The sequence below is a fragment of the Talpa occidentalis genome, unplaced genomic scaffold (assembly GCF_014898055.3).
Source record: "Talpa occidentalis isolate TD23 unplaced genomic scaffold, MPIMG_talOcc4v2.1 talOcc4.4, whole genome shotgun sequence".
In the NCBI taxonomy this organism is placed as follows: Eukaryota; Metazoa; Chordata; class Mammalia; order Eulipotyphla; family Talpidae; genus Talpa; species Talpa occidentalis.
In genome coordinates, this window is record NW_023604295.1 from 94,794,342 (window position 1) to 94,818,187 (window position 23,846).

General features: G+C 34.0%; 1 protein-coding gene across 4 annotated transcripts in view; it reads right to left on the reverse strand.

The window, feature by feature from the left end:
- Window positions 1–23,846, reverse strand: part of U2SURP (U2 snRNP associated SURP domain containing) — a 47,470-nt gene that overhangs the window by 13,276 nt on the left and 10,348 nt on the right. For 2 of the 4 annotated variants that reach the window (XM_054700757.1, XM_037525838.2), the window contains exons 3-21: window positions 23,331–23,462; window positions 20,868–20,966; window positions 18,826–18,940; window positions 18,262–18,395; window positions 15,303–15,370; window positions 14,339–14,433; window positions 14,223–14,258; window positions 14,052–14,134; window positions 12,909–13,074; window positions 12,517–12,728; window positions 11,542–11,585; window positions 8,327–8,431; window positions 6,887–6,953; window positions 6,617–6,780; window positions 5,167–5,329; window positions 4,700–4,779; window positions 3,437–3,524; window positions 2,324–2,446; window positions 802–958 (exon numbers count right to left, since the gene is read on the reverse strand). In XM_054700757.1, coding sequence (XP_054556732.1) covers window positions 802–958; window positions 2,324–2,446; window positions 3,437–3,524; window positions 4,700–4,779; window positions 5,167–5,329; window positions 6,617–6,780; window positions 6,887–6,953; window positions 8,327–8,431; window positions 11,542–11,585; window positions 12,517–12,728; window positions 12,909–13,074; window positions 14,052–14,134; window positions 14,223–14,258; window positions 14,339–14,433; window positions 15,303–15,370; window positions 18,262–18,395; window positions 18,826–18,940; window positions 20,868–20,966; window positions 23,331–23,462 — 2,131 coding nt within the window. The remainder of the gene's footprint in view (window positions 1–801; window positions 959–2,323; window positions 2,447–3,436; window positions 3,525–4,699; window positions 4,780–5,166; window positions 5,330–6,616; window positions 6,781–6,886; window positions 6,954–8,326; window positions 8,432–11,541; window positions 11,586–12,516; window positions 12,729–12,908; window positions 13,075–14,051; window positions 14,135–14,222; window positions 14,259–14,338; window positions 14,434–15,302; window positions 15,371–18,261; window positions 18,396–18,825; window positions 18,941–20,867; window positions 20,967–23,330; window positions 23,463–23,846) is intronic. The other 2 variants (XM_054700756.1, XM_054700754.1) reach the window with 2 other exon arrangements.

The window sequence follows — 23,846 nt, forward strand, 5'->3', positions numbered from 1 at the left end:
TTAGGAAGTTAGGAAAACTGAACCTATAATTAAGGAAAATAAAAACTGACAGAACCAGGCACCTGGGATTATAAATACAATTGAGCACAAGACTTTGCCTATAGTTTTTTCTGACAAGTATGACAAAACTTGAAGCCCTCCCTGGTGGCCTAGGGTTTGACTCTCAGGGCTATCACCTCTACGGCCTAAGTTCGATCCCCAGGCAGGGAGTTAACCCACATATGGTGCAGCAGATGTCTCCTGTCTTGCCCGCTGCTCCCCTTAGCAGTTTATTTCAGTAATCTGTCTGGTCTGCTCCCCTCTCTGTCTCTAGTGAATCCTCTCACACACACCCCAACACCTCTGGCCTACACCCCAGTTCTTCTATGAAAAATTAAAAAAAAAAATAAATAGAACTTGGTAATATTTGAAGAGGCTGACCAAACTAACTAGAAATCCTGAAAACCCTTTTCTTGACACAGTCATATATATTACAGGACAGTGAAAAGCCAAAAACAAGACAGAAAAAATTAACACCTGATACCATAATCAGTAATGACAACCCCTTTCCTTATTAGCATGTATAGCAATTAAGAGTTTTGGAATGGGGGGGGGGGGAGGAGAGGAGGGATTAGGATCAAATAAAGGGGGGTGGGAATTGTTTGGGGAATATAACCAAAATGAAAATGCATACATTGTGCAAAAATGAAAAAAGATATAAGAATTATATATAAAATTAAATTAAATTAAAAAGCAAAACAAAAAAAAAGTTTTGGAATCAATTTATTAGCCAGATTTAATCAGATTGAAATCTGAACTTACAAGGCACTCCATCAAGATCATCATCAAGATTCTTTATAGGGACTCCATCAAGATCATCGATGGGAGTAGCATCAATAGGAATTCCATCCACATCCTCTAGAGGTGCACCATCAAGCTCTTCCTCAATGGGAGCACCATCCAGATCATCTGGTACATCCTATGAAAACACACATACTATTGTAACATTTTCTTTTACTTGCTAAAGTCATATTGCTACAATTTTGCAATCCAGTACAAGCCAAACAGGTGGCTATTCATATTCCCAAATCCAATGTGAAGACACAGTAAGAATATATTTAATTATCTAGTCTGACCAAAGAAGCAGTCATTTGTGCACTATTTACCAAATATTTACAAAGTGCTGATTGATGCTAGATAACATAAGCAGTGCTGCAGATACAGTAACAAGCAAAAATGAACTTGGTTTCTTGGTGCTACTTCTTGTTATTGAATACAGTGTAACTGAGGGGTGTGGAGAGTAAGGGCCAGTTGGTAGCCAGGCAATCAGACAATCACAATGATATACACATATTATAATTACAGTGACTGCTATTAGACTATAAATAGGTTTTACCTGAAGTGGTCAGAGAAGGCTCTATGAAGTTATTGCTTAACCGGAGATCTGAAGGATCCCAAATAAAGACAAGTTCGAGAAAGAGGGAAGAACGTGTACAAAAGTCTATGGTAGGAGGAAGCACTGTACACTTAAGAAATTGGAACAGGAGGCCTCCCCAGTGGCCTAGAGGTTTGAGCACAGCGCTATGAAGCTGTCTGCAGCCTCTGCAGCGCGAATTCGATTCCCGGCCAGCCAGGGAGATTCCCACAGAGAGGCAGACCTCTCCTGTCTTGCCTGCTGCTCCCCTCAGCAGTGCTTTCGGTCCGTCTGCCTGTTCTGCTCCCACTCTGTCTCTGGTAAATCCTCTCACCCTCCCGTGCCTCTGGCCTGTACCCCAGCTATTATATAAATAAAAAATAAATCTTTAAAAAAAAAAGAAAAGAAATCGGAACAGGGACTATGTGGTTGGACAAGAGAGGTCACTGAGGAGGAGCTTATAGGAATGAAAATGAAAATACAATAGCTGGACTAGGGCAGTAGAAATGAAGAGGAAGGATTCAAGAACCACTAAGAAGGTAAAAAGCAACAGAATAGTGATGAACAGAATCTGCTGCTGTTGCAGTACATACTTTCATGTACATATTTACTTAAAGTGCTATCTCTAACAAAATGCAATCATACTATACGTATATATACTGCTCTATTACTTGGATTTTTTTCCTACTAACATAAACTTTTCCGTGTCATCAAATAAAAAAAGTCATCAATTTTCACGTAAGGACACAACAGAGAATTCCTGTTATCGTGAACTTCAAGTTCTGGGCTCTGGAATTTCACCAACAAAAATCTGCTCTTTAGCGGTAATCAATCGTTTTTCCACAAAGAAATTTACTTGTATCTGTATCATATCGCATCCACAGTGCCCCAGAAATTTAAAATAATCAGACAAATACAACAAATGCCTACCTCTGTTTCCTTTTCTTCAATAATATTTACAAGTCCTAAGAAAATATTTTGTAGTTTGATCAAAAATGGCTCTGGATAAATTGCCCAATCTTCCCATGCTCTGAAGCAGGTCATTACTCGTTGCTAAATCAATAAGAAAAAAATAACCAATTATTATTTAGGGCTGTATGTCTCAAACGTCTCATGAGAATGACCATCACAGTTTGCTAATTTTCCTTTATAAACCAACATCTTTTTAAAATTTAAAGAAAATAACTTACTATTACCATATTTTAAAGAAATCAATGCCATCTTCCAATTAAAAAGTACAAACTAAAATTAAAAGTAGTGAAAAATAATTAATAACTGATCAGACCACCTAAGATCAATGTCCCATGCCACTAGTAGATACATATGAAGCCATGTTCTGGGAAACACTAGCTTAGAAACTAAATGAAAACCTGTCTATATCAAGTAGACAAATCAAGTAGCCAGGTTTTGATCCAAAGTCTTGAATGGTCCAAAGAAGGACTTTCTAATGCTGGCTAACACTACTCTCTATTACATCCCTAAACTCTTCCTTAAACCTGACTTTTTGTCAAAAATTTAAGGTTAAAAAAAAAAAAAAAAAAAAAAGGCAGTGGAATTGCTTGTTTGAATCCCCTAAATAGTGGGGAGCACTAGACATCTTCCAAATTGAAAAAATTTCCTTAGTAAATCTATTTATTAAATTTTAATTAAATATTTTGAGTGGTTTCTCTTAACAGTGATCCACAGCTTAAGAGGCTATTAAAAATTAGTACCTGGATATACTTCCTAAACATGAATAATGAAAATGTTCCTAATGCAGCCAAATTACATACAGCATTACAAAAAAGTGAGCTGCTGACTGTGTCTTATGACTAATATTTAAAATATTTAAATAAAACACTTCAAACTAAAGCAAATATACTAGGATATTATATTCTTAAATTTCAGACTGAAGATAAAATGGCAGTACATTTTCAAACAAGTTTCTCAAACATGCCAGTTGTCTTAGCTGATGTACTTTCCTAGTCCTCCATTGTGCTTCCCAGTTCCCATCCCATTTAAAACACTAAAGCAAAAAATAAATAAATAAAACAGTGAACATACCTTAAAATTTTCAGACTGCAAATGGCCTTGAATCGTACGATAGGTAGCATTGAGGTCTGAAAATATCTGACATAACTTTGTTTCAAAACTGAAATTTAAATAATATACTCTTTACAATAAAATTTGTTTCAAAATCCCCATTCATTTCATTATGGTAGCCCTCTTAAGCTTAAAAAGAAAAAACTTAGAATTACTTAAAAAAAAAAATCAAGAAATGGGTAAACTCAAAAACTGTAACTGAATTACTTTAACACCTATTATTTTGAACTTTATGCCTGAAAATAACCTAAAGAGCCTTAAAAATGAGTTCTCTTTGGGGCCTCCCCGGTGGCGCAGCGGTTGAGCGCTGGGTTGCGAAGCTGCCCACGGCCCCTGCGGCGCCGGTTCAATCCCCGGCTGCTCCCCGGCCACCAGAGGAGGGTCCCACATGGCGCGCAGACCTCTCCTGCCGCCCGCTGCTCCCCTCAGCAGTGTACTTCGGTCCTTCTGCCCGCTCTGCTCCCCACTCTGGCTCTGGTGAATTCTCTCACCCTCCCGCGCTTCTGACTGTACCCAGTACTTGTATAAACAAACAAATAAATAAAAATCTTTAAAAAAAAAAAATGAGTTCTCTTGATTAGTAAGGAATTTCACACATCTAAGATACTTTGAGCCATCTTATCCAACCTCTTTGTTTTATAAAATTAGAAATGGGAAAGTGACCTGAGGCAAAAAAAAAAAAAAAATACTCCAACAGCAGAGTACAGATTATTACCTGAAAAACATCAGGTATCACGGGGAACTCAGGAAGAATTCTATATTAATTACAGTACAGCAACATATTGCCAACATATTGCCTTCCTATTGCCTTGGGAAACATTAACAATGAACTAAAATCAATACAGGGATGAGCAGAGAGAACACAGAGCCTATGAATAATTAATGTTCTGTCTTTGGTCTTTTTATGTTTTCCATTATTTTTATTATTTCACCTATTTATTATACTCATGAGTATATGCAACAAAAATAAAATGTTTTACATTTTCCCACTTTTTCTTTATCAATAGCTAAATCAGGAAACTTTTATGAAAACTTTCAAAACACTAATATAGCTTAAAGTGGTTTAGACCAATGAATATAATTCAATTTATTAGAAAATTCTATAAACTATGAAGAAATTTAAATTATTTCTTATTATTGAAGGGTGATAATTAAAACAATCCTCGAATTATTTACCTTTAAATATTTTATTTCAGGAATACCAACTTACATCATCATACTTACAATTTTCTATAATATGAAGCATTGGCAACTTTGGCTGAAGAATTGTACAAAACATCAGAAACCAAATATAATCTGGCAATCTAGAATATGAAAAGATTAACATCAAATAGATTAAAATTTAAAATTATCAGCAAATCCACCTAGAAAAGTCCCACAATGAATTTTTTTTTAATTAGTGACACACAGTTGATGTTTCACTGTAATTTAATCATCACCACTAATTAGTAACAGTCATAAGAAATTCATCACCATAATGATGACTGTGGAAAGGATAAAATATGTAGCTCATTTATATTCCAACCTGTTGATTGATTTGTTAATTAACATAGCAAGTTTCCCAGGCAGAAGAAAAATAAGACTGCATGGGATGGGAAAGATTTCTTTAGTTTGTTTCTTCAAGCAAAAAAAGAAGTCAACTATTACCTCTCCTTTACTTAACTGTTTCATAAAGAGAAATGATGCCATACCTTTTTGGGAAGGGGAGTCTTTAAGATGGATAATGACTCAGTAATGCAATCCACTATTTCTTCAGCAGCTTCAGCATTATTAAGACAGAAAACCATTGCATCTCCAATATCATTTTTTCTTGGGGTCAACCCCCGCAAGATTTCTTCTAATTTATCCCTCTGTCTGAATACAAATTTTAATTTATAAATATATTTACAGATACAAATTTCAAATGCCATTAGTTTTTACTCAGAAACTAGTTTCTTGAAATCCCGCTCAGATTTCTGAAGGCTAAAATGTGTTAAATCTGATTTGTGCTAAAGTTTCCAAAATATATAACACTTTTTTGGGAAGAACTTACATAGAGAAAAATACTTTTCCTGTAATAAAGAGTTCCAGCAATTTTTAATTTACAAATGCCTGTACAATGCATTACAGGCATTTTTTCCAAAAGTCTCCGCGAGTGCCCTTGCCTTATAACCTCATCACATCAAAAAAGAATCTTCATATTCTTTACTGTCCTTTGATACAAGTCTATGTGCTCCTTTAACACTTCTGCACAGGACAGTCTAAAGCAGAGGTTGATAAACTTTTTCTGGAAAGGATCAGAAAATAAGTATTTTAGGCTCTGCAAGCATATGATCTCTGCTGCAGTTACTCAACTGTCACTCTAACGAAGCAGCCCTGGACATGTAAAGGAATGGGCATGATGGTGTTCCAATAAAACTATGCAAAAATAAAAGTCGCCAGATTTAGCTTATAGACGGAGTTTGCAGATCTCTAAAAGAATGTAACAAGGACTATAAACCTTCAAAAGCAAATGTATTCTCAAATACTATAGGTTCACCCTTAGAAAATGCTCACTAAAAAAGGGCAACAATGCAACTAGTATTGGTTCATAGATTATGCAGAGAAATATATAATCCTGTATGATAAAAATTCTTTTAACCCATCTTTCCTATCAAGTATACAGACTTCCTCTGAACATGCAATCATTAAATTTGTATTCACTTCTTAAACCAGGCTAAGTGCACTATTTCAGTGCTGACTGAGTACTAGCAGTAACAAACATTTAGAGTGGCCACATATTGCAAACTCTGCGGAGAGGGTTTACACAGTCAACCATCTCATCCACTAAACCACACAGTAACTTCTACTCTTCATGTTGCATTCAGAGGCAAGAATTCTATGAGTTCCTATATAATTTCCGTATTTCACAGCTAGAGAAAGAAGTCAACCACAGCTTTAGTGATACTAATTTTAATCAGTAAAGAGATCAAGGTCAGCAGAACATACATTAATACTTGCCAAGATGTTTAAAATTACATGGCATTTGATGAAAGCTGTTTCTAATTTACACACTCACAAGTTAAAAAAAAAATTTCACTTTAGATTTAATATCTTAAGATTATTAATTGAGGTAACCATTAAGGCAACTTTTCTGAATATGAGAAAGGAAAAGAATCTTACTCTTCCTTAAGTGCTCCCTTTTTACTAGGTTCCTCTACAAAAGCTTCTGTTTCTTGCTCTTCTGACATCCCATGCAGATATGGATTTAATGGTGGTGGTCTCCAAAAAGATCCATTTTTGAACATACGAAAATCTTCCGTCCGCCACTTAGTTGGAGAATCCCCCTATCAAACATCCAGACTGTTGTTAGAAAGAGCTAAAATTACCTGCATTACAATGAAGGGTCTAAACCTCAGAATCAAAATAAACAAAGTAACTGATTCTACTTGCCTGCAGAATAGAATAAAGTTTCCACCTATAGTAAACATGGGCTGGTGTCTGGTTTTCAAATAAGAACCTAAAATAAAAAAAATCAAACATTCTTTAGTGAAGCCCTGCCTTGAATATAAAACATTTAAATGAGAACTATTATTTACCTACTTAGTTCTAAAGAAAACCAAAAACAAAGATCACTGAAAAGAAATAGTCACCCACTGCCATCTACCCTCTTTCTCACCTCACTTCAAGTGGCTCTGTGACTGACTTTAACACTCAGGAGATCTGCACACATTTTGCTGAGTCTTACAATCAATTTTACCAAACACTTCTGTGATAGATACTGTGACTAGCAATGAAAAAATTTTCCCAAAATAAATTTGATAAGTACTGGCTTTAAACTACTGAAGAATGTTAAATGAATGTCAGCAATACCATGGCTATTCTGAAGATAAGCAATTTCCTATAATCATATGTTCTACTCTATCTCACTTATGAAAGTTTCTTTCATTAAAAAGCATAAGAAAAAGTAATTTCCTTCACAGAAATGCTAAGAACAATGCTATTTATTTAATTAAATCAAAGTCAGAGATAAAAGACCCAAGTCCATTCTACAGACATACCTCAGAGATAATACAGTTCAGTTTCAGATCACAATAAAGCTTATGTTATTATAAAGCGAGTCACACTAAATTTTTGGTTTCCCAATGCATATATAAAAGTTCTGCTTACACTACACTATAATCTAAAATGTGTAACAGCATAATTTTTTTTCAAAAAGTACATAACTTAATATAAAAATACTTTATTGCTAAAATATGAAAAAGCAAGCACACTGTTGGAAAATGGCACCAAGAGACTTTTTACAAACACTCAATTTGTAAAATGCGCCAGTATCTGTGAAGTGCAATGAAACAAAACACAATAAAACAAAATACCTGGCAGTCTTATTAAACCTGCCTCTCATCTCATTGAAAAGATAACCCATACTTTTAGCTTTCTTCTTAGAAATATCTTTAATTGCCAAAAATAAGTTAAAATATTTTTAAATGCATACCTGAGAACAAAATGTGCTATATAAATGCAATGGAATATTATTCAGCATTAAAAAGTAATGACATCTGCTATAAAATGGATACACCTCGAAGACATTATGCTGTGTGAAATAAATCAGTCTCAATAGTACAAGCACTAGCTACATGAGGTACCTAGAGTAGTCCAATTCAAAGAGACAGAAAGGAGAATTGTGGCTGCCAGAAGCTGGGGCACAAGGAAATGGGGATTTTAAGGTGCACAAAGTTCCAGTTATGAAATATAGGAAAAGTTCTGGAGATGGATAATAGTAATGACTGCACAACAGTGTGAATGTACTTTATGCCAATGAAGTGCACGTGTAATAATGGTAAATTTCATGTTATTTGTATCTATTATAATAAAAAAAAAAAAACCACACACCTGAACATAGGATTGTTGATTTCTCTGTTCATAATCATAGCTTCAAACATTGGCCCTTCACGTACAACAAACTCTATCATTCGATGTATCAGGGCGAGCAAATTCCTACAACAACAACACAGTTAAAGAAAATGGATTCAGACCTACCACTATATAAAACTACACTTCACCTAAGTTACTATAATTGTGCAGAAAAAGATTATTCTGCTGACTAATACAGACTTTTATACCAAAAATGTAACCTGGAGCATTTGTTAATGTCTTGTGCATTAAGGAGTGGGGCAGTGGGGGCAGGGGACTGGAAGGGGAAGGAAAGGTGAAGGGAGGGTGGAACACCACAACACAGATTCATAGTAATAAAGATTTAATTTTCTAAATACCACTTAATTTTATTTACCAAATGTAAAACATTAAATTATGAATCACAACTAACTGGAAAGCTGCAAATATATACAATCAGTAACTTGGAGCTCACATATTATCATAGCCATCTAAACACTTGCACACTATCTCAATTTTAAAATATTCCTAAATCAAGTACTTTTGAGGTGGTACTGAAATATTTTAAACATAACTATAATTTATAAAAATGCAAAACTATTTAACAAGTGTAAGGCCTGATTTAATAAAAAAAAAATCCATCCAACTCCTGTACTTTTCTTGTACACATATAGCAGATGGAGTTTTTATTGAATCTGACCTTTTATGAGGCAATATCCCTTTGGACCACAGTTCAAACTTGACACAATTCATGACATGAATAATTCTGTGTATGATCAATCAATGAAGGCAATTATATTTCCAAAGTCTTAAATAAATGGAGTCCTCTCTCCAAAGTATTAAAAAATAAGGGACATGGTGAGATGCCTTCTCCAATGTAAGTTAAAAATAAACATGTGAATAACTTTTTAGTGTAGTCATTTTATTGGCTGGGCTCATACAGAGTCTTTATTTTTTAAATCTAAAGCTGGGTTGTAAGTCATATTAGATACTTTATTAGATTCCAAATACAATTTTAGACACTGATAACAGTCAGGCAAAAATGACTCAGCTGCTTTTGATTTCTCATTTCACCAGTCCCCCCTTCTACATAGAGTTGGCAAATAACAATTGGGAAAAGCAAAAGGATATTGGCTCTTGGTACAAGGTACATACTAAATAAAACCTTTAGCATTCCCAGTTCAAATTAAATTCAGGTAAGTGCTAGAATGTAAATAAATATATAGTTATATAGAGTAAGACAGATTTTTTTTTAGCTCTATAAAGCTCTGTTTCAGAGTACATAAACAGTAAAATAATTTATCTCAATGTGATTATAATTTTTTTTCTCACATTTTCCAAACCAAGTTACTTAGGTGGACACTAATTCTCTACATAGTGAAAAAAGTGAATTTTTTGGACCCCCCCCCCCAAGGAACCTAAGTGAGGTCAAAAAAATCATATGAAAGTTTGAATCTTTACAAAGGGGAACTATAGATATATTTAAAACTATTAATTCAACCTCATTTTGTTATAACAAAAAACCAAAAACATCACTTAATTTTAAATCTAAAAATTTTTTCTGAGAATTATTAATTGTTCTGCAAATATGCAATTTTTGATATAGTAATCAGAATGTATTCTCAGCATCCATATAGTTACTTGACATAACTTTGAAGGAAGGGAGATAATGTAAAGTTATCATTCAATTCCAAAACTCCCACTGGTGAGTGTCAAACTAAAGTGAAGGGAAATTTTATGTATCATAATATATAGAATCAATTCCTAGATGGACAAATACTATACATCCAGAAACTTATATATGAATTAAGTCAAAAGCAACTTGACTTCAGTATTAAAGATAGATGAAAAATGGTTTAGCAAGTTTAAAACAATGGATTCATTGTAACGAGTCAAGACTTTTCAGCAAAATGTATACTCAAAATTTTATTTAGAATAAGCTGAGCCACTGTGAAGCTACTGCTGGATATGTGCCCTTTGAATGCTACAAAAATACTTTCCTGTGAATGCTTTATCAGTGGAAAAAAAAAAACTCACTAGTTTTAAACAGGCTTGTAACTGGTAAATCTCTTTTTAGAAAATTTAAAGTTTAAAAGAAGTTTTAAATTGTTTTATCTGATTACTTAAAATCAAAATCTGACAATTATTTGCTGCTAACCTGAATTCAAAACTACTAAAGAATTGTAATTACTGTTTTTCCTTAAGGATTTTGTGTTTAATTTCTTATTTAAAAAAGGATGACTTTTCTATCAGAATGGAACAGTGTAGTACAAAAAGATGATATACTTTAAAGTGCATTATTTTATTTTTAAATGGTAATTATCTTATTCTGGGCAACAACAACAACAAAAAAAAAAAAACAAAAAAAAATGTCTCTCAGTTATAATAAAACCACATTTATTGGAGTCGATCGTACCAATGTCTGGTCAAAAACTGTATACTTTCCCAATCCATCCCATGATGTTTTCCTGGTCCCCCGCTGCCGCAGACAGTTCAGCTGGTGTTGCTCACCAAGGCCAATGTCAAAGAGAATTTGGTATTCTTTTGTGTTCATTTATTATTCAACCAGTGTTGTGTTCCTGTGTTTGGGAAAAGGCTTAGCTTGACTGAGCAAGAGCATACCTAGAGCATGAATTATCCTGCTTTAACTTTATGTTCAAAAAGAAAAAAGATGAAAAAAGGAAAATGAAAGAATTCCAAAGACTTCTGTTATTTAAAAAAAAGTTTCTAGTATGTTCAATGTTCATGAAAATAGGAATCTCTTCAAAAATTCAATTAGGAAAAAACAAAGCTATGTCTGCAAGTGAGATCTCAAACTAAGGTTGCATCATTAGACATAGATAATTCAAAAACCAAGATAAAGTAACAATTGGGTGAAATTGTAACATTATCTAAAATTTATGATACATTTAAAACACCTATATTCCTCATAGTAGTCTAAAACAATACTAACAACTCCAGGTTAAATCTATTAAACACATTCTAACTACTAATGACATAAAATTCCCTTCATTGTTAACAAAAACAAAAAAAGATAATGACATAAAATTGCAAAGTATACTAAAGTTAAATTTCACATATCCCCCCAAAAAAAGTAGTGGGAAGGAACCATTGCTCAGTCAAGATACCACCTTTTCCTCAACACCATTTTTTTTTAAATTCAGAAGGGGATATTGTCTATATTTAGATCAGTAATAATAAAGAAAAACATGTACCTTTCTGTTGGGATAACCACTTTGACTATGGCTTGCGACAGAGTCTGTATATGAAGTCACATCAGATAATAAACATAGAATATGTGAGTATTGTTAACAAGTAACAAGCAAAAATATACATATGCATTGAAAATACTACACATCTAATCACAAGTTTTGCAGGCAATCACTGCATTTGAAGTAATTATACACTAAGCAATTACATAAATGCAAATGGATGTGTTCAGTGAACAATAAATGTTCACCAAATGCAAAGAATCAGAACATTCCTGCCAGAATGCACATCAATGCACTGGAATAAGTACTACACTGAGAATTATCAGATAAAGATTTTAATTTGTGAAATAATTACTGTTTGCCTCTGACCACACATTTTGCTACTTTGTTCCCAAGCCTTTAAAACCAGCCCTGCCATTTTAAGTGTAATTAATTCATAATAGAACCAACAAATTCTTATAGCTTGAAATTAAGTTGGTTTTATGTTTAATAAAAAGAAAATACTCACCCTTTGCTTTTACTAGAGTAGTTAACTGTTTTTTAAAAAAAACCACATATGCTCTCAAATAGTCTTAATATCTCAGATCTTGAGAACTAAGTTATCTAGCTGCCATCCAAACAGTTTTAACTATTTAGGAGGTCTTTCTAATTGAAAAGCCACTTAGCCAAATACAAAGTACCACTTTTTCAGAACAAAGTAAATTTAGATAGTGCACTTAAGCAAACCTGGATACAACAATGGACAAAGGGAAAAAAACTTTTAAGTAGTCAAAAAAGGAATGATAGCCACAAATAAAAATATGACCTAGTATTTCAATATAGGGTCTCCATGGGCTAAGGCAGGGAACACATCTACTTATTTAAGAGTTGCCAAACAGAATTACACACACATTTTCTATGAAATTGTTGAAAAGAAATACTACCACAGATTTAGTATTTACAAATTAGATGCAGCCCTATGTACATTTTTTTAATTACCTTCTCAAAATCCTCCTTGTTTTTAGGTGGTGGTAACATGGGAGCATTAGGGTTTTTTAACCGTTCTCTAGGCTGCGCATTAAAAGGCAGTCCTGATGGAGGTGGGGGAAGCGTATGTTCCATCATAGAAGGCGGAATGTATATTGGATGTGGAGGAATAGGTACAGCTTTTCCCCAACCTAACTTCATTTCAAAAGACATAATCATCTTTCCTACAAGAAAGAAAAGAAAGGTCAGCTTATTACCTCTTAAAAGATTTCTGGTGATGTACATTAATTTTCACTTTCAACCTATTTCTGGTCCCTTTTTCCCCCTTAAGAGTTTTCATAAAAACTTTTCAGAGGCAAGAGAAAGACTGAATTTTCTATAAATGGACAATAAAAACTTCTCACCATTTAAGTTTTTTAAAGCTCTTTCAGCATCTCTTCTATTCATAAAGGCCACAAAACCACAATTTCTCTCTCGCGCTCTTTCTTCATCAGTTCTAGGCCACATAATTTTCACACTGGCTAATGGTCCAAATCTTCCAAATTCTTGACACAGCATTTCTTCATTCATCTAGTACAAGATTTAAGAGTTTTTTAATATTCAAAAATGAAAGGGAAAAAATTCTAAATGACAGAACGCAAAGTCATTTTTGCAAAATGAAAATAGACACATTAAAACTACTTTCCACACAAGTACCTATAAAGGTATTATCCTGTCCTCATTTACCTGCCCTCATAAAGTATTCACAAATTATCTTACTAGAATCATTATGTGTTACATAAACAAACAGGCAAGATGAAGAGGCTGGATAGCTGGAGAAATCAAAAGTACGCCTTTACCTCACCCTTCTCCATTTTCTCAAGTCTTTGCATCTAAAATAAGCTGTTCTAAAGCAAATGATGATCTGCTTAGGGATTTAACAGCTTTTTTCCAGGCAGCAATGATTACCACATTTAAAGCAAAAAGGAAAATATTTGTTGGTAATGAAAAAAGGGTTCTGATCACCTTCTCTTTTTCTATCACCTAGCTACCAGTTGAATCAAAAACAGAAAACGGGAAGCATGCAATGAGGTCCAATAAATGTGATTTTTAAAAAGAACATTAGTATGTATAACCACCACTACATTCCCAATAACACAAAAGCAGTGAAGCAGGAAAAATTAAAAGATAAAATATAATACCACAAAATACTAGTTTGCTATCATGAGAAGAAAAAGGAAAACCATAAGGAAGCAAGCTATGAGTCACAAAAGGGTAGTTTCAAATACTGTCTACCACTGGTTAACAGAATCAGCATCTAGTAAAACATTTAAAATTGACATTACAGTCCAATTTCAGAAAAAGGATATAAGCCCTTAACAATTACAGCAAGATAATTTGGACCAGACCATTAAGTCTCAATTTTACAAGATAATTTTAGGGACTATTTAGTTTCATGAAATTTGCTTTCTTCATTTTCTTGACTTCACTTTTTGACTGAATGAGTGTCATTTTCTTCCAAAAGTACAAAGTATTATCAAACAACACTTATCTTAATTTTATATTACCTGTGGATTAATGTTTCCAAGGTATAAATTAGTAGTGCTTGGGTCTCCTACATCATGTGAGCCCGGTGCATAATCATCAAGAACTAGAGCAAAGACAAAAACAGATTACAACCTGCAAAATACAAAGTCTGGATAATTTCTATTAATCAAAAAAGCAAAAAACTGTATTACCACCAGATGATCTATTTCTTCTTGAAGGTGCATCCACTTTAAAAGAAAGGAAAACAAATTCTTAGTTTTTAGAATAATTAACCACAAATATCAACATTAAAATAAATGTCACTTACTAGAACGACGCTGACCATCAGAATCTGACTGAGGAGGCTCAAATCGACTTAACCTGCCTTTTGTTTTATGTCGCTCATCACGTTCTTCTTGAATTCTGTTGAAAATATTTATAATAACTAATAATGAGCCAAAATGTGTTTGTTCACATTTAGTTAAGAAGAGAACGTATCCAAATACCATTTAATAAGAATAAAACTTATCCAGGTACCATATTAAATAAACTGAAATACTTTTTAATTAAATGCTACTTCACAAGATTAGTGAGTCCCTCAGCTGTAATAGCAAAAAGCATGTCTATGACATATCATACAAGCAATGGCATGCAAAGTCCACTTTTAAGATTAAAAGGAAATTCAACATTAAAACTATTTTTTTTTCTTTGCTAAATTCAATTACTCACCTCTCAGTGAGTATAATGTTTTCACTGCAAACAAGACTCCAGATATTAAATAAATCAAGTGAACTGCATCCACATACTACAGGCAATCCAGATGTTGGCCTAAATGCTAATCACTTAAAAACATACCACACAAGGGCCTCCCCTGGTGGCGCAGTGGTTGAGCACTGGGCTGCAAAGCTTGCCTGCAGCCTCTGCAGCGCTGTTTCAGTCCCCGGCCACCCAAGAGGGTCCCACATGGCACGACAGACCTCTCCTGCCGTGCCTGCTACTCCCCTCAGCAGTGTATTTCTTTGTCAGTCTGCCTGTTCTGTTCCCCACTCTGGCTCTGGTGAATTCTCTCACCCTCCCCACGCTTCTGACTGTATCCAGTACTTGCATAAATAAACAAATAAATATCTTTTTTAAGAATTAAAAAAAAAATACCACACAAAATATCACTGTAGTATCTAAACCTCACTGTAAGCCAGTTAGTAACAACTAATTGTACACAACATTCGTCATACCTGCAAGTGCCAGCACAATAAAAACCTTGTATCAGCCATTCTTGTCACTATAAAACTTACTGTTTCAATTCTTCTTTGAAGAGTTCCAAATTGCTTTTTTTCTTTTCTTTCTCCCCTTTCTTCAGTGGCTATGAAGATATGATAAGTTATACTTCAAACAAAAGAAAATTAAATAAAACCAATGATTCAATAATCGTATCACTAAATATTTTAGTGCCATTATGTTCTAGTATTTAAATTAAAAAAAATTTTAAATGCTTCTGTTATTACTGAGTTTCCCTTCCTCAAACTAAGTACTTCATAATTACATAAAAAACAAAATGACAAACAGAAATCCCAGAGTAAGAGTCACTGACTTTACAACCCAAAAACCTCCCATACTCAAGCCGGCTACTATAAGATGGAAGAGGGGACAAAAATCAATGAACACAGTAATTGAACTTCCATGTAAAACTACTGCCATGAACAACTACCAAAAATATGCACTCTTCAAATCACCTTAGGAGGATATGAATTATCGAAACAATCAATAACATGTTTGGAATTTCTCTTTTTAAATGACTTTCTAAAGTCTTGGGATCCTTCTTTTAGACACTGAAATAATTTAATGGGGCAGAATAATCTTCAACAAATGGTGCTGGGACAAGTATCACATGGGAAAAAAAGGTAGCAGCAGTTGGAATTCTACTTCACACCATAAACAAAAATTAATTCAAATAGTTTGTAGATCTAAATGTAAGTGCTTATAACTATAAACCCCTCAGAGAAAAACACTGGATCTTCACGGCCTTGAATTAGACCAGTTTCTTAAAGAACAAATTTCAAGAGCACGGTGACAGAAAAAAAATGGATAGACTGAACATCATAATCAAAAACTTGCTCTTCAAGTATACTATTAAGAAAGTACAAAGTCAAACCACAGAATGGGGGGGAAACATTTGCAAACACAGATAAGAGAACTGATTGCAAAGATGTAAAACACTCTTGTAATGCAACAATAAAAAAAAAAGGCAATTAAAAATGGGCCACAGACCTGAATGGACATTTCTCAGAAGACTACAGATGATAAAGACATAGAAAGATGCTCAATGTAACAGGAAAGTACAAATCAAAACCACAATTAAGTACAACTCCACAACCACTAAGATGACTAAGATAAATTTGTTATAAAACATACAATTTGGGGCTCCGTGGTGGTCTAGGGGTTAAGTATCAGCACTTCTTTTTTTTTTTTAGATTTATTTATTTATACAAGCACTGGGGTACAGGCCAGAGGCACAGAGAATTCACCAGAGACAGAGTAGGGAGCAGAACAGACAGAAGGACCGAAATACACTGCTAAGCAAAGTCCACTTTTAAGGTTAAGAGGACAGCAGCGGGCGAGGCAGAAGGGGTCTGCCACACCTTGTGGGAATCTCCCTGGCTGGCCGGGAATCGAACCAGCGCTGCAGACAGCTTCACAGCGCTGAGTTTTAACCAGCTGAGACAACAGGGAGGCCCAAGTCTCCGCACTATTACCACTATGGCCTGAGTTGGATCTCCAGGCAGGTAGCTAACAGACATACAGGTCAAAAGACCTCTCCACTGCTCACCTTAGCAGTGTATTTCAGCAGATCCACCTGTTCCACTGCCTACTGTCTCTGGTGAATCCTCTCAGCCCCTACACCTCTGGCCTATACCCCAGTTCTATAAAATAAATATTTTTTTAAAAAGCTAAATTGAAAAAAAAAATAAATATACAATTTACAAGTGTTGACAAAGATGAAAGAAGTGGAACCCTCAGACATTGCTGATGGGCCATGAAACAGAATAGCTACTTTGGAAAATAGTCTGGCCGTTTGAAAAAATAGTTAAACACAGTTGCCATATGACCCACAAATTCTACTCCTAGGTATACGTAAGAGAATTGAAAATATATGTTCAAACAAAAGTCTATACATGAATCTTTATAGCAGTGTTATCCATTATACGCAAAAAGTAGGCATAACCCAAATATCTGTCACAATATGCTATATCCATAAAATAGATTATTCAACCATAAAAATGAATGAGGTACTGATATATGTCACAACATAAATGAAATTTGAAACATGCTAAGAAAAGTCAGACACACAAGGCTACATATTGTATGACTCCATTTACACAAAATGTCCAGAATAGGTAAACCCAAAGAAACAGAAAGAAGATCATTGGTTGCAGGGGTATGGAGCAGGAAGAAATACAGATGACTGAAAATAGGTATAAAGCATTTTTCTGAAACAAGAAAATGCTGTGTCTAAAGAACACAAAACTGTTCTGAAATTAGAGATTAGTGACTAATGTACAACTGAATGTATTCAAAAAACACAACTGCATTACTTTATACTGTAAAACTGTAAGATTTTAAAGGGTGAATTTTATGGCATATTAATTAAATCTCAACAAAGTTGTTTTTTTAATTGCTTTCAGAGTTATTTTAAGTCTCATAAGAAAAGTCAGTTTTACTATTCACTTACTATTCCTTCATCAAATTTGGCTACAAATTTCATGACAGACAGCTACCATTCCCTATAAATACCCCCAACTAAAAATTTTTCTAACACTGAGACTATTTAAAAGAATGTATCACTAATTCTCATACTTATTCCAAGTAAATTTCCAATAAGCAACAGACACATATTGGAGTACACAGTTTTCAAGGTAACTGAAACTCCACATGCTGATATAATTTAAATAGCTCAGTCCAAAATTGTTTAAAAAGACAATCCCAATATTTTACATTTACATCTAAAACACAGTCAACTTCTTACTTCTATACTCTGAGTACAGTAAGAGCAACTGTTCCCTGCTCAAAGAGCACCAAAAGCATGTCATCTACATGTCCTACTCTTATCATTTATCTGGGAAGAGTAGGCACCAAAATACAACATTTACCACCCCCATATTAAAAAGAAACCAATGTCCTGCTTACAGTGGAAGTACTGACAGTATCATTAACAGTGCCATTTTTACCATAAATGGTGAATTATTCATGACTTACAGGTTTTTTAGTTTCTATCACAAGAAGAGATGGTGGTCTTTCATTGGATGACTGGTTTGGAGGATTTTTTTGATCTGCAAATCTTGAAGATGGCTTATAAATTTTACCTCTTTTTTCATCTGTTTCATGTTCTTCTGAAATTAAAAAGTGTTTGAAAAATGGTTTCACATTATTTGGATTTTCACTACCAATTTTATTAATTAATAAAATGGTTTTATTAAGATTTATCACTACTGAGGAAATAAGAAGTTAAATTCAAATACTGTTGACTAATTCTCCAAAATACTAATTTAATCACTATACAGTAAACTATAATATATTTAAGTTTTGCAAGGTACTCTGTTCTCTTAAAACCTGAAAGGTACTTAACATTTTTAAAACATATCTGGCCCCAATTTCTCATTAATCACATGAGGTCATTAATTTTGCTAATTAATATCACCACTAGAGGGTGCTGACAGAAGGCAAATGTGAAATTAAAAGCAAATAAACATTCATAATTATCTGCAGTCATACAACTAAGACTTTTTGGTTTTACTCAAAGACTACATTATACACACTTACCTTTAGCTGCATTAACAACACCTCCACGCACAAATGTTTTCACCTTATTACCATCACTTCCTTCAAAAGCAGCAAGAAATTCTTCATAAATCTCAGCAGCTGCTTTTTCATCCTCCTAAATACATATGAAGATATTAGTGTCACTTACTGTAGCGATTATTATACATATGGTGAAATTCCTCAAGGAATAATGTAAATTATTGAAGGCACTCCCTTCCCTGGGGAAAGTCAGTTAAGCAATCCAAGTAGGTAGTAACTGATCTAGACATTAGATATTAATTAACACTGAAACTAAGAAAGGCTTTGTTCCTCCACTGGTGAATTTTATGGGACCAGAAAAGGACCAACTCAATAAACCTCTTTAGAGACAATTCAAGGATCAAACTGTATGACAACTGACCATATATAAAATATATTATTGTACCAATGTTTATAACATTCTCAAGACAAAAAATGTTTTAACTCGATAAAGATTTCTTTTACAAACCAACAAAGATACTAGTATTAATTAAAAGCTGATATCTCCTGACAGTTGATATTAAAAAGAATAGCTCAGAAGAAACTTGACAATTTCAATTACAACTATTCTAAATGTTCCCAGAACATACATGAATAGAAAAAGTCAATGGAATAAAAATTTTAAAAATACAGAAATAAATCCAACAGCATGTGAAAACTTAGAATGCAGTAAAAAGAGCACTTCAAATCAGTGGGGAATAGGCTCTTTCTGCCCACTTGTGTCTGTGCAAGTGTCTTTCACTTTCCCTTTTAATAACAAACCTACCCTTTTGGATATTAAAATAAATCAGTGAGGAATAGATTGATGACTTCAATGACTTCAATGAACCATGTCTGGAATACTATGACAGCTATTTGAAAAAGGTAAAAACGAACCAATTAATCCCATACCTGGAGTAGCTGCAAATGAAATCAGGTTTGTTTGTTTTTTTTTTTTAAATAAACTATGTTAAGTATTAGGAAAAACACGGGGAAATTTATAAACTGGGAATACGGAAAACTTGATTGGGAAAAAAAAAAATCAAAAGGAAAGCCAGTAAATCTGATCACATAAGTTTCTATATGCAAAAAACCACCAAAAGCAAAATTAAAAGATAATCAGCAAACTGGAAAAAAACTGCACCTTTTATCACTAAGGATCAATACACTAAAACAGTTCTAAAAATGGAAATAATACTTATAGGAAGACTGGTTTAGATATAAGCACCCAAGCAGACAGTTCACAGAAACAAGTACAAGAAAAGCTGTTTAAACTTAGTTATAAAAGAAAGTAATTTTAAAACTATGCTGATACCATTTTTCAACTAGCAGATTGGCAAAACTCCTTCAATAACATCCTTTGTTGACAAGGTTATGAGGAAACAACTGCTCATTACACTGCTGATAGATAAAAAATATCCCTGTCTTTATAGAAAATAGCTAAAAATAGCTAGCTGAATTAAAGTTATGCATTTATGATACAATCCAGTAATCTCACTTATGAGACTATATCCCAAAGCATAAACCTATTCATACTACTATTGTTTGTTAAGGCAAAAACCCAAAACACATCTGCCCCTCAATAGGATTTTAGTTGCATAAACAACTGTACATCTATACAATTATAAAAAATAAAGACTATCATTTTTGCAGGAATATCTGCTATATAGTGGTAAGAGAAAAAAAGTGGAAAAGTGTACTGTATACAGCACGAAAGATACTGTACCCACTTCTCCCTTTTTGTTCATCCAAGAAAGGAGAGTGGGTTCAACAGATATGTATAAATATAGCTGCTCATACAAAAAAATAGACCAGAAAATAATCACAACTACTACACAGAAGAGCGGAAATCGTGAAAGGAGCAGAAACAGAAGCTGGAATCCTCTGACTATAGCTTGTGTTAGACCTAACATAGGGGTAAGAGCTGAGAATACCCTGAAGGTCAAGAATCTTTTGAAACACATTTCCTTACTGCCCATACACTTACTGTCTCCTTAGCTACAGTTATGTCCAAGAATTAACTCAAAATACATTTTAAACATTACCTTTTTCTTCAGTTCTTCTTGCTCCTTCTTACTTAGAGTTCGCTTGGCTGTACTCATTTTTCCAATACTGAATGCTTTGAGTTTGTTTTCTAGAAGAGGCTAGAAAATAAAAAGCATTACTTTACATATACATTCTTATCTACAGCATACACACACATCAACTCACAATCAATTCTTCAGAATAGATGACTATTTTTTAAAATTTTCACTATGAAAGCTGAGGCTACACTATATAGATTAGACACCTACCTTGATGTTGAGTCTGATGTAAGCATTCATTATAGAATGTCTTCATTTTCTAGCTCAATGTTACTAACAAGACTTTTAATTTTTTTACCGAAGTAAAAATAAAACAGATTAACAAGGCTTTGAACTCATTCCACCTACTGCGTCACAGCAAGAAAAGTTACTAAGAGGGATAGACAAATGTTTCAGGGCAAACTCAAAGAGGAGACATACTGTACCATGGTTAGCAGCAATAATCTAAATACCATCTATAACCTCATTTAATCACAGTTGCTGTTAAAATTGAGTAAATTATGTCATTCTTCATCAACAATGCTGAAGTCTATAAACATAATATTTTTCTTTGCTGGGAATACATCATATACAGTATTTAAGATTTCAGCAAAAGCATCGATTAATTTTGACTATGAGAAAATAGTATTTTAATGAAGTCTTTATGTAACTTAGAAGCAATTTCCTTCTGAAATAGGGCTTGAACAAGTTGTCTATAGACCTTCAATTGTTCAGTTATTCATCTGAATGTTAGATTTTGATTCACAAACTTAAGAAAAATGTTTATTAAATATAACCCAAAATTTTAATCTGTAACTGAAATCTGAAGGCTTCTCTCACCAAAATGAAAAATTAACCAATTACAAAATTAGACTTTATTAACTGCCAGGTTATTAAACAGGTTTGCCCTGGAGATAAGCAGAATGGAAAAGTAATTTTGTTCCAAACTCTTACTTTTTCTTTATTGAAGTAACACTGGCTTACTTCAAACTATTTGAAAGTTACATTAAAATGTTACATTGAAGAATAAAATAGTTTATAACCCAAGTCAATACTGGGTTTCAGGAATAGATTCAAGTAAGTTTTTCCCCTAAAACAGAATGCCATCATTCATCCTTCAACTTCAAAAGTTTAAACAAATCATAAAATTACATATAAATTGAATGAAAACCATTTAATAAAGCAAAATTTTACTTATATGCTAAAAGCTAAAGTCAGACATGCAAGAGAGAAATAGTTGAAGAAATAAGAATGTTTACTCAAAGAAATATCACCTATTTTTGAAAATTTGCAGAGTTTTTGCCAAAACTTTAAAAAATTAGAACCAATAACAGAATATTTAAAATGTGTTACTGGGCCTCCCTGGTGGCGCAAGGGGTTAAGATGCAACCTATAAAGCTATCCGCAGCCACTGCAGCACAAGTTCGAACCCTGGCCAGGCGCTACCGACATGGCGCAGATCTCTCCTGACTCACCCGCTGTTCCCCTCAGCAGTGTATTTCGTCAATTTTCCTGTTCTGTTCCCCACTCTGTCTCTGCCGAATCCTCTCACCACCCCCCTGGCCTGTACCCCAGTTCTTGTGTGCATAAATAAATAAATCTTTAAAAAAAAAAATTGTTACTATAAAAAGAGCCATAGCAAAATAAACACACATTTATACTTAGAATTATTAAGAAACATTGTCAGCAATAACTACTAAAAGCTGGTGACAACTGTCTTTATTTTCCAACAGCACTTTGCAGATATGCACAGCAAAGATCCTTCTGTGGGTTCTTTTATTGCCCTGGGCATAGCACTAACCAGGGTGAATGGCACCTGCTTCTGTTTGCTTCCAAGGTGAGATCAAGATCTCTAAGAACCAGGACTGCGTATTTCCAGTGACTAGTCTTCGGCACTTGGTTTAGTAAAAGAAAGGACACTAAATCTGACCATTTGCCATTTTACATAACAGATGCTTTTTTTTTTTTTAATTTTTTTTTAATTTTATTTTATTTATACAAGCACTGGGTACAGTCAGAAGCGCGGGGGGGTGAGAGAATTCACCAGAGCCAGAGCGGGGAACAGAACAGGCAGAAGGATAGAAGTACACTGCTGAGGGGAGCAGTGGGCGGCAGGAGAGGTCTGCGAGCCATGTGGGACCCTCGTCCAGCGGCCGGGGATCGAACCAGTGCTGCAGAGGCTGCGGGCAGCTTCGCAACCCAGCGCTCAACTGCTGCGGCACCGGGGAGGCCCCAATAGATGCTTTTTTTTTTAAATAACTCACATGATATAAAAAAAAATCCTTAGATGAACTTCAATTTATCTTTAACTCAAAGACAAAACATAATGCTATTTTTCTAACTGTATAAGATGAAACAAGTATAAAACTAAGATAGTCAACAAGGGAATATTCAAGGGCATATTAAAATCATTAACTATCCTTTCTTATCTTTACCAATACTTACTCTTGAAAGATTCTGATGAGGAGAATCACAAAGGGTCTCACGGTTACTTTCATTCCTATAATTATGTTTTCTTGGGCTCTTAGGTCGTGTCCGACTTGGCATGTCACTATCTGAGGGTCCAGATGCATCCATCTTCAGGAAAAGTAAAACAAGTTTTTTAAAAAATCACATATATAGTCCTGAAAACTAGCAACAACCCAAATGTCCAAATACTGATAAATTTCATTATATGGTATCAAACGTCACATTCCTTAAGATCACCCCTGATTTCATCAAAAGGTCCTTAATTACAGGAAAGTTATCATTATTTCTAACTTTCACTTGAAATTTTCTGTCAACAGCTGTTCTCCTTGACGCAAACAATTCATTTCCTTAATTTTAAAGAATGACCTACCAAACATCAAACTTTGATTACGTTTGTCAAATATTCCTTCAAGTAAAATGCTCGTCCATGAAAAAAGCAACCAAGTTCATTTCTCAACTCAAACAATCCTTCATTTTTTTTTAAAGATTTAT